The 18,378-nt window shown below is 43.6% G+C and overlaps 1 protein-coding gene across 2 annotated transcripts in view; it reads left to right on the top strand.

The window, feature by feature from the left end:
* Nucleotides 1–989: 989 nt before the first annotated feature.
* LOC149466128 (uncharacterized) overlaps nt 990–18,378 on the top strand; it is a 30,197-nt gene continuing 12,808 nt past the window's right edge. Inside the window, exons 1-4 of one of the 2 annotated variants that reach the window (XM_089672794.1) lie at nt 990–1,062; nt 11,327–11,434; nt 15,113–15,286; nt 15,405–15,513. In XM_089672794.1, the coding sequence (XP_089528920.1) occupies nt 11,333–11,434; nt 15,113–15,286; nt 15,405–15,513 (385 nt within the window). In that variant the 5' untranslated portion in view covers nt 990–1,062; nt 11,327–11,332. Of the gene's footprint in view, nt 1,063–11,326; nt 11,435–15,112; nt 15,287–15,404; nt 15,514–18,378 lie in introns of those variants that run through there. The other variant, XM_089672795.1, reaches the window with a different exon arrangement.

Genomic DNA, 18,378 nt, shown 5'->3' with positions numbered 1-18,378 from the left:
CTCAAGAATACAGGATGTATTGGCTACAGGTCCCAAGATCCTCTGCTGTCAGAAGAACTGGATCCATTCTGCTAACAGGAAGTGATGTCTCGGTCCCAGTACTGGGCACTACGGGGGAAAAAGATTAACCATAGTCTCTTCTGTAAATGTCCCTGAATGGTATAATGACACAGCTGAAACCTCCAAACACAGAAAGGTTTCTTCACAGTAAGAGCTGTGAAAATGTGGAATAGACTCCCTCAAGAGTTGGCCAGCTCATTGGATTGCTGTAGGAAAGTCCTGGATTCTTTCTTAGATACACAGAATATAACTGGATATAACATTTATAGGTAAAGTTGATCCAGGGAATATCCGATCGCCTCTAGGGGGATCAGGAAGGATTTTTTTCCCCTGCAGGAGCAAATTGTATCATGCTTTGCTGGGTTTTTTGCCTTCCTCTGAATCAACTGTGGGTGTAGGATTATAACTTTTTTTTTTTAATGGCTGAACTGGATGGAGGTTTGTCTTTTTTCAGCCAGACTAACTATGTAACCTGGCTACAGGAGCATATAAACCTATGAGCTCGTTCACCCTTCAGGTGAACAGTAACAACTAGGCCTCTCTTAGCAACATCCTAGTAGTGTTCCAGTCAGGCTTCATGAGGTATATAAAAGGCCTACACCAAGGTCATTATATACCTTCAGTCAAAGCTGCTCAGTGTATTTTCCTCTACAGACTCCCTTTATCTGCATAGGCTGTTGTTTTGATAAAAGTGAATTATGCCTTCAATTGAAAATGCAGATTTATTCAGATTAAAATCGTTTTTTTGATCCCCATGGTAACTGTTATTTTAGAAGGTAATCTGTTTACATAAACAGCCATCCTCAGCAGTGATTTTCACCTTCTGCCTCTTTGAGGGGGCTTATATAGCCTGCCTGTGGAGGTGGCACCGCTAAGCGGGGATTCGACTCTAGACTACGAGTCCCGAGATGCAAAGCACCCGCCATATCCGGCCATGACGTCACACAGCAGGCATTGTGACGTCGGGAGGACTGGACGTTCTACGGGCAGCCCGGGCTTCATGTGAGTAATGTGCATCCCCGGGGGGAAGATGGAGGGAGTCGGGAGGCGCACTTAGCTCCGGGACATGGCAATAAAGGGCGCCAAGGTGGTGTGCGCCCGGAATATGGCTCCCCCGAGAGACATTCTGCGGTGGGTGGAGGGTGCCTTTGCATATTGGTTCCTCATGGTGGTGTTCCATCCTTAATAAGGTTCCTACATGGCTGCTGATGCTTCAGGGTGGAGCATAGCGTTTCCTATCTGCTCCTCCAGATGGTGGGGCATTCTTCGTTAGGTTCCCCTATAACATTTCCCCTCTGGCATTGCAATGTGCCCTTTTAATTAGCCTCCCCCCATCACAATAGTGAGGGTGTGCTGGGAAATTGGTTCCCCCATACAATGGCTCTTCCTTTATTGGTTCCTACTGGCACTGGTTCTTCTGCTTATTGGATGGGGGAGGATACCCTTAACGAGGGGCGGACTGACAATTCATGGGGCCCCCGGGCAATAGGGGATCATGGGGCCCCTGTGTCCTTGCCCAAGCTCAAAAAAACCTATGAAAAAGGTACCAGGGGCATCTCATGGGGCCCCCTACTGACCCCGGGCCCTCGGGCAGTGCCCGAGTTTCCAAATGGTCAGTCTGTCCCTGCCCTTAACCCCTTCATGGCCAGGATCAAAACAAACCCCAACTCCCAGACCCCGATTTTGCAACTTTGACCCGAGTTCGCTTAACTGTACAGATCATCACAACAACCAGTGTAGTCAGGTGGGTTATACCGCGCTTCTTTCAAGACAGATTGGGCTTTAAAGTGGAGCTCCACCCAAAAGCGGGAGTTCCGCTTTAATGCAGGCCATAGACGGTTCGCTTATCGGCCGATTTTTCATCCGAAAAATGAAACATCGGCGGTTCTGTTGCCACCAATGATTGCGAAAATCGGCCGTTTTTCCTCACATTTTCTAGCATGACCGATAAAAGAAATGAGGAGGAACCGCGTAAATCGGCCGATGCCATTGCCATTGTCTATGGCCTGCATAAGTCTTTGTCCCCCACTCTCCATTAAGGATTGGCACCTTTGGGGAGCGGGGGTACCCACATTTTAACAGGTACCCACTCCCAGTTCCGCTGCGATCGCCTAGGCCAGTGATGGCGAACCTATGGCACGCGTGCCAGAGCTGGCACGCAGAGCCATCTCAGTGGGCACGCTAGGAAGAAGAGGAAGAACGCGCTCTCCTGCGCACCCCCGGGGGCGATCTCCATGATCGTTGTGTCCTACAGACACAGCTGATCACATGACATGGTAAAAGGCCAATCACAGCGGCCTTTTACCACGTGATCAGCCGTGTCCAATGACATGCTGATCACCGGGAAATGCAAATGCCGGTTCTCGGCTACACTTTCCTCACGCTGTCAGATCGTGAGGAAAGTACTGCCGAGAACCGGCAGTTGTGAGAGCAGGGATCGGCACCGATCATCAGGGTCACTGATCATCAGTGCCCTGATGATCTGTGCCCAGCAGTGCCACACACAAGTTCCGCCCACCTGTGCCCAGCAGTGCGCCCACCTGTGCCCAGCAATGCACCCACCTGTGCCCAGAAGTGCCACCTACCTGTGCCCAGTAGTGCCACCCACCTGTGCCAACCCACCTGTGCCCACCAGTGCCACCCACCTGTTCCCACCAGTGCCACCCACCAGTGCCCATCAGTGCAGCCCAGCGGTTGTGCCAGTCAGTGCCCAGCGGTTGTGCCAGTCAGCACCCAGCAGTGCCGCCAGTCAGTGCCCAGCAGTGATGTCAGTCAGTGCCACCTATCAGTGCTGTCTATCAGTACCCATTATCAGTGTCGCCTATCAGTGCTGCATATCAGTGCCACCTATCTGTGACACCTCATTAGTGCTGCCCATCAGTGCCACCCATCAATGATGCCCAGCAGTGCCGCCGGTCAGTGCCGTCTGTCAGTGCCTCCAGTTGGTGCTATCAGTCAGTGCCGCTTATCAGTGCCCATCATTTCCTGCATATCAGTGCATCATCAGTGCCTCCTCATCAATGCTCACCAGTGCCGCCTCATCAGTGCTACCTTTCTGTGCCGCCTCATCAATGCCCATCAGTGCTGCCTATCAGTGCAGCCTCACCAATGCACATCAAAGAAGAAATATTACCGGTTTGCAAAATTTTAGAATAGAAGCAAAGGAAACCTTTTATGTTTTAAATTTTTTGCTCTTTTTTCATTTATAGTGCAAAAAATAAAGCACCCAGTGGTGATTAAATACCACCAAAAAAAGCTCTATTTGTGTGAAAAAATGATAAAAATTGCATATGGTTACAGTTTTGCATGACCGCACAATTGTCATTGTTAAGTGCAACAGCACTGAAAGCTGAAAATTGTCCTGGGCAGGAAGGGGGTAGAAGTGCCCGGTAGGCAAGTGATTAATTCCAGTGTTGGCACTTTGAAATAAAAAAGTTGGTTTTGTGTTGCAGTTTGGGCACTCGAGCTCAAAAAGGTTCGCCATCACTGGCCTAGGCGATCGGAAGCGGAAGTTGTCCTCCACCCACCCTCCCATGTGACAGGTCCCAGAAGACTACAGGGCCATTCACAAAGTGCAGCGCTTCTCGTGCATGCGCAGTGGGCACCTGGCTGTGAAGCCGCAAGTTGTCACAGCAGGGTGCCTACACTGAAGATGCCGGCGCCAGGGAGAGAAGACGGCCGGTGAAACCAGCAATGGTGAGGACACCGCTGGACCGAGGGACAGGTAAGTGTCTGTATTTTAAGAGTCAGCAGCTACAGTTTTTGTAGCTGTGGACTTTTTATATAATTTTTTTTTTTTTTAAATCAACAGGAACTCCGCTTTAATTTGGCGGTAAATGGTAATGGATATATCCTGATCTTGATTTATAATGGAAGGAAAACTGGCCCAGCTTAGTAAAAAAAAAAGAAAACTGTAACCACATGACCTTAGGAAGATTTACCCAGATTTAATAGCTGTTTAAATTACCAGGATTCACTAATGTTTATGGGCTCCACCGTTGCTAGCAGAATACAACAGACACCGCTATATCAGGAACTTTAACCATTACAGATCTCGAGTTGCAATTTCTAATTAAAGGGACCTCTTCTCTTTTAGGCCTCATGCACACTGGATGTTATAAAAATGCCAGTAGTGTTGTAGAATGCTGCAATAAGTTTTTTTTTTAGCATTTTTGCAGTAGCTTTTTTCAGCTTTTTTTTTTGTAGTGTTTTTCAGTGTGTTTTTTAGCAAAGTTACACTCCCACAAAATCTTCCGGCTCATAAATGCCGAATAGCCGCTTTTTTTTGTTTTTTATGTTTTTCAGCTTTTAACAGCAATAGAGCATTTTTACTGCTAAAAAACTCCTCTTGAGACCCACTAGTTCTGTTTTTTTTCTTCAGCCAGAAAACTCTCAAGAACTATCAAAAAATGCTGATTAACCGCTTCCGTGCCACACGATATAGAAATACTGCTACAGGGCAGCAGGGTGCACAAAATCACATATATATATATATATATACACACACACACACACTTGATTTTGCAGTTCCGGGTAGGGGGTGTGCCGCCATTTGCGGCCTCGGCTGTCAATCACCGGGTCCCAGATGGTGATTCCCCGCGGGCACCTGGCAATCACCGAGGATTTTCCAACGGGGAGAGACCTGTATGTAAACAACACAGTTCTCTCCCCTGTCAGCTCCTGCACACTGCTTTGTATGGCTCTACATAGCAGAGCCATAAAAAGCAGTGTGCTTATAGCGAAATACACACACCACACATTGTAAAACAGCAAACAGTTAACCCTTTGATCTCCCCACATGTCCCCTTCCTATCCAGTGCCATTAGTACAGTGTCAGTGCTTTTTATTAGCACTGATCACTGTATTGGTGTCACTGGGGATGTCAGTGACACCAAGTCAGTTCCCCCCAGTGTCAGAATTCCCACCGCACTCCCGCTATAAATCACTGATCGCCACTATTACTAGTTTAAAAAAAAAAATCCTAGTATCTATACCGCCATTTGTAGATGCTATAACTTTCACGTAAACCAATTCATTTACACATATTGGGATTTCTTTTTTTTTTTAGGAAAGACATGGAGCAGAATACATTTTGGCCTAAATTTATGCCAACATTTTGATTTTTACAAAAAAAATAAAAAATTTTTACTGGACATGTTTAATAGCAAAAGTCAAAAATATATAGATATACTTTCTAAATTGGCAGTCTTTTTTTGTTTATAGCGCAAGAAATAAAAAATGCAGAGGCAATCAAATACACTTTTGTGGGAAAAAAAAGGAGGTCAATTTATTTTGAGTGCAGCGTTGCATGACCGTTCAAGTAATGCAGCTCTGTAACACAACAAAAGGCCTGGTCAGAAAGGGGGGTAAATCCTCTGGAGGGCGAGTGAACACATAGGATAACATGCTGGGGAAATTTACCGGCTGTAGAAAAAAAACGCCAGAAGCCAAAAACAGCCGCTGTAAAAATGTCCTGTGTGCATGAGGAGTTAAGGCAATTGTTATTCAAATTAGGGTACTTCGATCTATTCATAGCGAAGTATACATGTACATAATTCGATGCATTCCTTATTGGTGGCTCAGAGGGAATTGATAAGTCGACAAGCCTTTTCTTCCTCCTCTTGCTGCTGGTGTTGCGATTAAATGGTTGAACTCATTACTCGTGACTGTATAATCTAGTAAACGTTGCTAATTGATTATCCACTTGACCTCCGGAAGATTTACCCCCCCCCCCCCCCCCCCCTTCCTGACCAGGCTATTTTTTTTTCTATACAGCACTGTGCTACTTGATCAGACAATTACGCGGTCATGCTACACTGTACATATTAAATTTGTCATTTTTTCCCCCCCAAGAAATAGAGCTTTCTTTTGGTGGTATTTATTATTATTATTTTTATACAGGATTTATATCGCACCAACAGTTTGTGCAACGCTTTACAATATAAGGGAGACAGTGCAATTACAATACTTTCAGTACTGTATATACTTTTGTGGAGCTTACAATCTAAAGTATTTAATTGCCTTTACGGTTTTTATTTGTTGCGCGAAATTTTGAAAAAAAACAAACAATATTTTTTGCTATAAAACAAAAAATCTAATTTCTTAATAAGTTTAGGCTAAAACGTATTCTGCTACATATTTTTGGTAACAAAATCCCATTAAGCGTATATTGATTGGCTTGCACAAAAGTTATAGCGTCTACAAACTATGGTATATATATTGGAATTTGTATTTATTTATTTTTATACTAGTAATGGTGGCAATCATAGCGGGACTGCAATATTGCGGCGGACAATCTGGCACTTTGTGGGAACCAGTGACACTAATACAGTGATCACTGCTAAAAATATAAACTCAATAAGAACAAAATGATGTTGTGCTACTCACAATCCATAGGAGAGAGACAGAACACAGCTCTGCCTATGTAAACAAGGTAGAGCTGTGTCCTGTCAGCGGCGATGTGCTGGATTTTGTTTCCCTGCAAAGCAGGGAATAAAATCCAACACATCCCTTAGTAAAAACACCACACTGTACACATATAGAAACTGGTGAGGCACACTGTTAGCCCTTTGATCACCCTAGATTATTAACCCCTTCCCAGACAGTGTCATTAGTACAGTGACAGTTTAGATTTTTAATAATGATGTGAACCTCCTGCGCTTTGACTAATGATATAATGCAAAACTCACAGAGAAGCTGCTAACATCTAATCATATACCAATGATCAAATAAATGCTCAGCGCTTTACAATATAACGGGAGACAATACAGGAACAATACAGTTCAATACAAGAAGGTTTGGAGGGCCCTGCTCCTTGGAGCTTACAATCTAACAGGGAGGGGCTGTGGTACAAAAGGTAATAACTGTGGGGGATGGACTGGTAGGAGAAATAGAAGGTTCCATTGTTAACTGAGGGCAGGATAGGCTTCCCTGAAGAGATAGGTTTTCAGAGATCGCCTAAAAGTGGGCAGAGTAGGCAATAGTCTGATAAATTGGGGTAGAGAGTTCCAGAGGATGGGGAAAGCTCTGGAGAAGTCCTGGAGATGAGCATGGGAGGAGGAGACAAGGGAGCTAGAGAGCAGGAGGTCATGGGAGGAGCGGAGAGGACGGTTTCGGTGATATTTGGATCGTGGCAATAACACATATGTGTGCATGATTTGTTTTTTGTACCTGTAGTACGGTTTTTGTTTTTTGTCCTACCTAAACACACTGACGCTAATTCAGGCCATACTTGTGTTTGAATTGCAAACAAATTTTCTTTCGAATATCGTGATTATGAATTTTTGTTCGAATTGCTCACCATTATTGGGCCTCAGCAATGGCCAGTTTTCGTGCGGCCATCAAATTTGAGTGATCGGACATGTTGGAAATTTTTTTAAAAACAAATTGCTGATCAATGATTGGAGAATCGTGCGAGAAATATAATTGATAATAAAATGCACATAAGCTGTGACCTGGAAAGAAAAGGAGATTCTCGGCCACAAAAGTTTCTTTTTCTATTTCAACATGAGGTGAAATTGAAGGCTTGGTTGGCTGCATTTCAAAATCAATGGTGGCACTATCGGAATACAAAACGCACAAAATTTCGGATTTTCTAAAGAAAATTTGTATGGAATTCGACCCATGTATGGCCTGCATAAAGTGAAATGACGCTGCCTTGAAAGTCTTCCTCCCCCTTGAAATGTTCCCCATGTTGTCATGTTACAACCAAAAACGTCAATGTATTTTATTGGGATTTTGTGATAGACCAACACAAAGTGGCACATAATTGTGAAGTGGAAGGAAAATGAGAAATGGTTTTCAAAAATGTTTACAAATAAATATCTGAAAAGTGCGGCGTGCATTTTTATTTAGCCCCTTTTACTCTGATACCCCTAACTAAAATCTAGTGGAACCAATTGCCTTCAGAAGTCACCTAATTAGTAAATAGAGTCCACCTGTGTGTCATGTGATCTCAGTATAAATACAGCTGTTCTGTGAAGCCCTCAGAGGTTTGTTAAAGAACATTAGTGAACAAACAGCATCATGAAGGCCAAGGAACACACCAGACAGGTCAGGGATAAAGTTGTGGAGAAGTTTAAAGCAGGGTTAGGCTATAAAAAAATCTCCCAAGCTTTGACCATCTCACAGAGCACTGTTCAATCCATCATCCGAAAATGGAAAGATTATGGTACAACTGCAAACCTACCAAGACATGGCCGTCCACCTAAACTGACAGGCCAGGTAAGGAGAGCATTCATCAGAGAAGCAGCCAAGAGGCCCATGGGAACTCTGGAGGAGCTGCAGAGATCCACAGCTCAGGTGGGAGAATCTGTCCACAGGACAACTATTAGTCATGCACGGTACAAATCTGGCCTTTATGAAAGAGCGGCAAGAAGAAAGCCATAAGAAGTCCCATTTGCAGTTTGTGAGAAGCCATGTGGGGGACACCGCAAACATGTGGAAGAAGGGGCTCTGGTCAGAGGAGACCAAAATGGAACTTTTTGGTCTAAAAGCAAAACGCTATGTGTGGAGGAAAACTAACACTGAACATCACCCTGAACACACCATCCCCACTGTGAAACGTGGTGGCAGCATCATGATGTGGGGATGCTTTTCTTCAGCAGGGACAGGGAAGCTGGTCAGAGTTGATGGGAAGATGGATGGAGCCAAATACAGGGCAATCTTAGAAGAAAACCTGTTAGAGTCTGCAAAAGACTTGAGACTGGGGCGGAGGTTCCCCTTCCAGCAGGACAACGACCCGAAACATCCAGCCAGAGCTACAATGGAATGGTTCAGATCAAAGCATCTTCATGTGTTAGAATGGCCCAGTCACAGTCCAGACCCAAATCCAATGCAGAATCTGTGGCCAGACCTGAAAATTGCTGTTCCCAGACGCTCTCCATCCAATCTGACAGAGCTTGAGCAATTCTGCAAAGAAGACATCCCCAAAAAGACTTGCAGCTGGAATTGCAGAGAAAGGGGGTCCTAGAAAGTATTGACTCCGGGGGGCTGAATACAAATGCCACCACACTTTTCACAGATTTATTTGTAAAAAATGTTGAAAACCAGTTTTCATTTTCCTCCCACTTCACAATTGTGTACCAGTTTGTGTTGGTCCATCACATCCAATCCCAATAAAATACATTGCCGTTTTTGGTTGTAATATGACAACATGGGGAACATTTCAAGGGGAGGAAGACTTTTTCAAGGCACTGTAAAGGCAACGCTTTTTTTTTTTGTTTTTGTTTTCGTTTTGGACAGAGTAGAGATGGATTTGTACACCTGTCAGGGTTTTATTGCTGTCTGTACCCCCGTTAGGGAGATTCACACTCTCTATTTGTTCTGTTTACTATTGTCATTGGAAGTAAAAGAAAATCCCAAATTTTGGGTTGTCCCCAGAAAGATAATAGGAAATCTTGCAATGGGGACACTAGTTCTTGTGACCTAGGGGTCCCCAACAGATTCCCTTAATTTGCAGGGAACTCCTATCACTTCCTGTTTTGGCTTTGGGACAGGAAGTGAGCGTAAATGTCTCCAATGGGACAAAGAGGGCAAAAGTAAACCTTACACGGGTTATGACCCTCCCTTACTATATCCAAAATGGAAAAATCTTATAGTTCTACCTTTTTAAATAAACTATAAAACAATTTTTTTTTATGCTAAAACACACTGACACCAACTGATGCTAGCACTGACACGCTGCCACTATCTGACAGCTACCACTGGTACTTCATAAACTAAAAGGAAACTTTCTTTCTTTTAGCTGCACTTACATATATTTTGTACATCACAGAGGACAAGGAGGCACTCTTTACATCTGGAGGAAAAGAAATGTAATCTCCAAACACGGAAAGGCTTCTACACAGTAAGAGCTGTGAACACGTGGAATAGACTCCCTCAAGAGTTGGTTCTGGCCAGCTCAGTGGATTGCTGTAGGAAAGTCCTGGATAAGGGGGGATATGATCTCCATGTACAATACATAAGGGGGGATATGATCTCCATGTATAATACATAAGGGGGGATATGATCCCCATGTATAATACATAAGGGGGGATATGATCTCCATGTATAATACATAAGGGGGGATATGATCTCCATGTATAATACATAAGGGGGATATGATCTCCATGTATAATACATAGGGGGGATATGATCTCCATGTATAATACATAAGGGGGATATGATCTCCATGTATAATACATAAGGGGGATATGATCTCCATGTATAATACATAAGGGGGGATATGATCTCCATGTATAATACATAAAGGGGGGATATGATCACCATGTATAATACATAAGGGGGGATATGATCACCATGTATAATACATAAGGGGGATATGATCTCCATGTATAATACATAAGGGGGGATATGATCTCCATGTATAATACATAAGGGGGGATATGATCTCCATGTATAATACATAAGGGGGGATATGATCTCCATGTATAATACATAAGGGGGGGATATGAGCTCCACGTATAATACATAAGGGGGATATGATCTCCATGTATAATACATAAGGGGGGTATGATCTCCATGTATAATACATAAGGGGGAGATATGATCTCCATGTATAATACATAAAGGGGGATATGATCAGATTCCTCCCCCCAAAAAAAATTAGGTGCCAAATATGGAAGAAGGAGTTGGGGTGGAGACACTGTGGGACTTCCCCTTTTGGCTGACAGGTTTATTGTGCTTCAGCAGTATAGCTTCTGGAGCTCCAATGCTGGACTGTGCTGGCCTTCAAGTGTAGAATTTATTTGGCTACTATACCTGCCCGTCCTCCTGCCAAAAGTCTTTGTATTGTGTGAACTCATTCAAAAAATACAAAGGCTTCTGTGAATGGGTAGCAGAGGGGAGGGGTGGGCATGGCTGTGCTTCTCTCCTATTACACACGCTTGAGTGTGCAGTGTATGCTTGGCAGAGCCATAAACCTGTCTGATATAAATAATAGAGATAAGCCCACAATGTGGCAGGCACCTATTAGGACTTAACTCATGGTCTGCCTGTACTTTTTACAAAGTTGCTAAATCTGTGGACCACCTCACCCCATGCCCTGGGCAGGTCATGGTAGTTACACTACTCTTACACTGTAAATTTTAGATACATTTAGGATGCAGGGATTTACTCAAAATCCTTTAAGAAAAGCTGCAATGCTCCTGGCTACTATGAGGTGCCAGTTATGGGAAGCAAAGGGTTTACAGTGACCATATGACACTTTCTCCCCTACAACTGTAACATGGTGTAGTTGATCATATTTATATATGTTATCTTACAGGAGATCATGACTAACGGCTCAGCACTGAGGATGGACAAGGATCAGAGTCATGTGACTGAAAGAATATTGAAGCTCACCCTGGAGATCATCTACCTGCTGACCGGAGAGGTGAGGAGGATTCTGGGAGGGTCACATGACATCACTTTTATCTCTATCATTCGAGCACAGATCTGACCAGAGAGGTGAGGAGGATTCTCAGGAGGATACTAGCCTTTACAGCAAGGTGCACGTGGAAGGGCAACGCACATCACAAAAATAACAAAACATTTCCCAGCACACTTACCAGCCAGCCTGCAAAACAATCAAATTGACCCTGTTTAACAGTTCATGTTAAACACAGAGGGTTTTGTTTGCACAGATTTGCAAATACATGCGTAAGCCGAAGTGCCCATGACAAGAGACCTCTGTATATACTGCAGTCCTAACTCTAAAATTTCCTGAGTCTGCGTAGTAGGAGCACATATAACAATGGATAGATTAGGGGCAGGTGTGCCTGGAGGGAGCCCACCCCTCAAAGGTACAAGGATGCACTTTGACGCCCAGCAAAAGCACAACGGCAGCGAAAGCATCCATTGTGTCCCGTCACCCAATTCAACCAACTGTACAAAAAAATGGCAACCATCCCAACCTATAACCAGCCTTTGCAGCAAGGTGCACATGGAAGGGCAACACACATCGCAAACAGAAAAACGATTTCCAAGCAACACTTGCCAGCCTGCAAAACAACCAAATTGGCCCTGGCTAACAGTTTATGTTAAAAGAGGAGGGTTTTGTTTGCACACATTTGCAAATATATGCGTAAGCTGCAGTGCCCATGACAAGGGACCTCTGTATATCCTGCGGTCCTAACTCTAGAAAGATTCTTGGTGAGGGGGGGGGGGGGGGGGGGTAATATAACCTTGCTTTTTATATTAATTAAAACAGACCTGACAGAGAGGTGAGCAGGATTATGGAAGTTTCACAAGATATCACTCTTATCTCTATTAATAAAACACAGACCAAACCGGAGGATTCTGAGAGGGTCACATGACATCACTCTTATCCCTCATAGCAAAACACAGACCCGACTGGAGAGGCACAGACTACTATGGGAGGTGTACATGACATCAGTCTTCTCTTTTAGGAAGATGAAACACGAAGGCGCTTCTAAGTGCAGTATTCCAAGATCAATTTTTAATAAAAGCGGTTAAAAACACTTCCAGTGTAGCAGTACAAACAGGTTCATAAGTAATCCGTCAATTGCGGGGCATTTCCTCAAAGCAATGGAGCCATTGTGCCGGCCAGCAGCTGGGTAATGTATGTTACCCATATGTACCATTTATCATACCTCAACAGCAATCTGTCTGCACGCTCCTTTTTTCTTTTTATTATATATTTATTTATTTCAGGTACTTGTATAGCGCGGTCAATTTACGCAGCGCTTTACATGTATGTTGTACATTCACATCAGTCCCTAACCCTCAAGGGGCGTACAATCTAAAGTCCCTAACTCACATTCATACATACACATACTAGGGACAATTTAAACAGGATCCAATTAACCTACCAGCATGTCTTTGGAGTGTGGGAGGAAACTGGGGTACCCGGAGGAAACCCACGCAGGCACAGGGAGAACATGCAAACTCCAGGCAGGTGGTACCGTGCTTGGCATTTGAACCAATGACCCTAGTACTGCCAGGCAGAAGGACTAACCATATATCTTTTCATACAATCTTCTTTCTCCCCTCCCCCCATTTTTATCTTTTTCTATTTTAATATGATATACACCTCCACACAGTGTGTATGTATGTATGTATGTGTATATATATATATATATATATAATATATATTTGTTTCATCTTCGTTTTGTCAGTTCCATTTTTGGCTTTTTTCACTTTTTACACCCTTCCCAGTTTCTCCTCTCATCTGTCACTCCATACAGTCCGCTCCATTCCCACACCATGCTTGGTCTTCGGGAGGTGTGTATCTTCCTTTGCATAGACCACCTCTTGACCCTATTTAATGGGCTCTTGCTTAGCCTGGACATCAGTCTTGAAGAAGGAGCTCTGTGCATGCTCCGAAACGTGTCACCACTTTATGCTTATGCCACTTCTGGTCCGTGGACAGCGTGCGCTCCAGCAGTCTGGATAGAGTGGTGGCGATCTTTGACATCTCTTCTCAAGTTCAGTTGCTGGCCGGCACAGTGGCTCTATTGCGTTGAGAAAATGCCCCGAAATTGATGGATTACTTATGAGCTTGTTTGTTTTGCTACACTGTAAGTGTTTTTAACCTCTTTTATTAAAAATTGACCTTGGAATTCTGCACTTAGAAGCGCCTTCCTGTTTCATCTTCCTCTGCACAGAGTTTGCCTCCACTCTTAACCTCCCTGGAGGTATTCCCGAGTGTAGCTTGGGGTAAAGTTTTAGTACCACAAGCGGTAACCCCGAGCTATACTCAGGAATACCTTGCAGCGTTGCTCCAGGATCTCTTCTTCACTTACCTTGTCCTGCACTCCCACGATGTCCCTCCTGCAGTGTCCCCTGTAATGTCCTCCAGCGGATGCCGGTATCTGTCTTCTGGGTTCCGTCCCCTGCGTCGTCGGGACTTATGGGGACGGAACGGTGGGAAATTTGAAAGTTGTAAAAGTGACATTCACTAAAATCACATAGTATAACATTACTGTATCAAACCATTTCACATACATTTTGTCCCGAGTGCTTTGTCCTGTGCCCTGCCTGCATTATTACTGTTCTTTCTGCCTGGAAACTGAGAAACGTCCAAAAAGCGTCCCTTTAGGTCAAAAGCGGTTTTAGATCAGCTAGAGAACAGCGATAGTAAATCAGAACTACTTGCAGAATTGAGTGATAATGATTCGAGGGGAAATTCGTCATCAGACACTGAAAACGATTTTGCAACTTTGCTCAGCGATGTGTGAACTTGGTGCTATATTTCAAATTTCAGGGTTTTTGGTTTGATTATATTATTGAATTAAATTTATTATTATTATTTTTTATGATTTATTATACTATAATTTATGATTTCATGTTTCAAATTTTATCATACCAAGATGTTTACTAGACTCTTGTTCAGACAGATTTCAGTGAGTTATTCCTAAAAATTACAGGCCTACAATAAAAAAACTACATATTTCCATGCAAAAAACTGTAACGCTTTGAGCACAGAAATATGGACATAATCAGACCGCTAGGGAGGCTACGAAGTGCTGCTCAGTACAGGTTTTGATACATATCATCCACCACTGGCTGCCATTCATCCACAGTATCTTCCACCGACACACCCTGCTAGCCATTCTACTTATCTCTTTTAGACCTAGTTTACACTTGCATTTTTATCATCTGCCCCACAGCGGAGGGTGAGTATATATGCCACGGTCACAGTGCTTTGCATTGCAGTTTGGCAAATATTATCCTTGCAGATACATTCAGCCGGTAGTACTGCCTGCTAAACGTGACCAATCTAACTTAATAGGGGTGTCCTGTAGCTGTGTGTGATCCATGTGGTTATGGCACACTAGTGCAGGGTTCAAGTGGTTGAAGCAGTCGGTGAGGAGATGATGCGGTGCCTCCTCACTATATGTCAATGCTGTCTGAAGAGTGAACTGAATGCGGTTCACTCTTCAAAGAGCAACACTGATGTAATCTAGCCCTAAATAAAACACAGACCTGATCAGAGGTAAGGAGGATTTTGATGATGACCGTATTATTGGCACTAAACTGACTGAGCTGAGAGGAAGCAGGTAAACTGAACAGATATGCTATATGATGATGAATTTCTCCCATTACATAGGACTATACAGTTGCCAAGAAGTTTAGGGAAGAAGGCACAGACAGCAAGAATCCCTCTGTGTCTGTAGGATTGAGTATCACAGAATGTCCACCTCGATCTCTCATATCAAAAAGAAGCAATGGCAAGAAGATCCTGGAAGTTACCAACAAGATCATTGAGCTTCTGAGGGAAGAGGTGAGTCCTCCTGGGAATTGTGGGATATTATCATGCAGGTGGTGTACATGTGTCACATGTATGTGTTAGGTTCCTGGAAAGGCATCACTATATCATTTGTTTTTTCTTTATTGAGCAGTGGGAGTATTTAGAAGAACACAAAGACCTCTACAGTGATGTCCTAATGGATGAAGAGCAACCCTACAAAGACGTAAAGATAGAGGATCAAGAGTCCGATGAATCCTCGGGTATGGGCTTAAGCACTGTGCGTGTTCCCTACAAGAAACCTATTTACTTAGCTGCTAATGCAGCCTAGAAAGTATTGCAACTGTGCTAAAGTCTACAGAAAAATGGCAGTCTATCGCACACAGGACACCAACTCACTCGGGGGAGATTTACTAAAACTGGTGCACTTGGAATCTGATGCAGCTGTCCATGGTAGCCAATCAGCTTCTAACTTCAGTTTGTTCAGTTAGGCTTTGACAATAAAACCTGGAAGATGATTGGTTTCTATGTAGATCTGCACCAGATTTTGCGCTGTCTAGGTTTAGTAAATAACCCCCACTGTGACAAGATGTAAAACCGGTAGTGTAAGATGGCTTCAGCGCTGCTCCCCACCCGCAGGAGAGGTCCCTTAAATGCATTTTGCCACCTAGTGGACTTAATCCTTTGAGGACCGTAAGATTTTGGAACGCCAAAAGAATAAATTTTTTTGTTTTTAAAGTTTGTACACTTCAGTTGCTGTAACTAAGCCATTTCATGAAATAATTGGCAAAAAGCTAGATCCATTTGTTGTTTGTTGATAACTAATATTTTGACTCAAACCAAAAAAAAAAAAAAAAGAGTTTTAAGTTCTTAATCAGATGATACACGCAATTAAAAACATGGGACAAATACGTCCCTTGGTCCTCAAAGGGTTAACCATTGAGGCCTTTAGTTTTGGTCGGAGTAAGTCGGCATCCTATATCGGCTGACGTTTTTCTGTAGCACATTGTAGCCTGACAAGCTTAGTTTTATACGATCTGCACCAGTTCATTAAATGTCATGTTGGCTGATATCAGCATTAGAGCGCCCCCCTTTTTTCTTTTTTTTTTTTTTTCTCTGTCTACATGTACTAAAGTCTTGCATTTGTTTTTGTGCTACCTTGCACCAGAGTCAGCACACTTTTCCCAGTGCTACTTAGAATAACACACACAGACCCATCTTATTCTGAATGTGAACAGTGAAAAGCAACCTAAATGCTTACCTTTCTCTAAAGAAGCTGTTCCTGAGTCCGTTGATGGTCTTGTGGCCAGATGCAAGGCATTGGTCCCATGATTTTAGCAATACAGGAGAACAACTGTTCAAGGAAGGTGTTAAGGTGGAGCTTCCTTGCACAAAGTGAACCTGTCATTAGAGAAACATAGAGGCTGCCGTTGGTGAATGTTTTTCTTCTGAAAAACATAGAGGGCATTAAAGCCAGCAAGTAAGCATAACACTAGGCCAGGGGTAGGCAACCTGCGGCTCTCTAGCTGTTGTGGAACTACATTTCCCATGAGGCATTGCAAAGATTACAAAACTGGCAGTTACAGCTATGACTTGCAGAGGCATGATGGACCTTGTAGTCCTGCGGCTCTCAGGTTGCCTACCCCTGCACTAGGCAATTCGTGTTTTCAGGAAGAGGTTAGCGATGGCAGCTCCTGCATTTTTTTTAGGAAGGAAGTACTTTAAACTTTGCATTGCGTTTACAAATGCCAGCCTTAGAATAGAAGTTATACAGGAGCATAATGTAGTTCTAGTAAGTTGGGTGGCATATTGTTTACTGAACGTATTGAAATTTTATATACTAAGTATTTAGTACAAAGTGAATCAAAGAACACCCAAATCTACCTATGTGCTTGTTTAAAGTAACCTTGTTGCTGGGTGGGGGTTATATGCTGCCATGAAGAGCTCCCGGTGCTGTTGATGTCCAACACTTCTGAAGGTGTTGGATAGCATTTCCCCTGCTGAGCACAGAAGACCTTTTGCAGGTCTCTCCTTCACTAAGGGGCCCAGTGGGGGTTTAGGGAGTCAGCAGCAGGGACCACAGCTCCTAGCAAAGGATGCAAGACCACACACCTGGAAGTGTCAGTTGGCAGAAGCATCTTGAGACACACGCACACTTCCTTTTGCAGGTCTCTCCCTCACTAAGGGGCTCAGTAAGGGTGTAGGGGTCAGCAGCAGGGACCACCGCTTCTAGCAAAGGATGCAAGACCACACACCTGGAAGTGTCAGTTGGCAGTAGCATCTTGAGACACACACACTTCCTTTTGCAGGTCTATCCTTCACTAAGGGGCTCAGTAGGGGTTCAGCAGCAGGGACCACAGCTCCTAGCAAAGGATGCAAGACCAGACACACCTGGAAGTGTCAGTTGGCAGTAGCATCTTGAGACACACACACTTCCTTTTTGCAGGTCTCTCCTTCACTAAGGGGCTCAGTAGGGGTGTAGGTATCAGCAGTAGGGACCACAGCTCCTAGCAAAGGACACCCCTGGAAGTGTCAGTTGGCAGTAGCATCACACACACCCGCAAGCACGCACACACACACACGGGTTACTGTAACTGACTTGGCTAGATGAGAAGCAGAAGGACTGTGCTGTTTGCACTTTAATATGAATGAGTATATATTTGTTGATCCTTGTAAAACAAATACATCCAATGTAATTTAATATACTGTTATAAAATATGAAACCGTTTAGGGGGATGCTTATTTTGTATAATAACTCTATGCAGCCTACTATTCATGAAAAAAGTTACCTAGATAAACTACTACACAACTTCATTTGTGTATGCAGTTGTCACAACAATAGCTGTTTATGCCTTGTAGAAAAGGGCTTCAGTTTGTGTGTACAGCCTTTAAAGCACCCTTCAGCTCAACATGTTTTAAATAGTGGTTCTGATGGAATAAGCCCCCCCCCCCATTAAAAAAAAAAAAAAACGTAGTGCAGCACTTAAAGGTGGACTTAACAGTATTTGAGCACCACAAACTGAAAATACTATTTCCTTTATTTTTACTATTCAAAGCAAACCCCCATGTCTCCATGCTTTATTTTGTTGAGAAATCACCTTGAAAACCACCCCCCTAGCAATTACTAG

Source organism: Staurois parvus, unplaced genomic scaffold, assembly GCF_062004578.1.
Source record: "Staurois parvus isolate SC_StPar_1 unplaced genomic scaffold, SC_StPar_1.0 ptg000132l, whole genome shotgun sequence".
Taxonomy (NCBI): Eukaryota; Metazoa; Chordata; class Amphibia; order Anura; family Ranidae; genus Staurois; species Staurois parvus.
The sequence above is the reverse complement of the archived record's forward strand: the minus strand, read 5'-3'. Positions and strand labels throughout refer to the sequence as shown.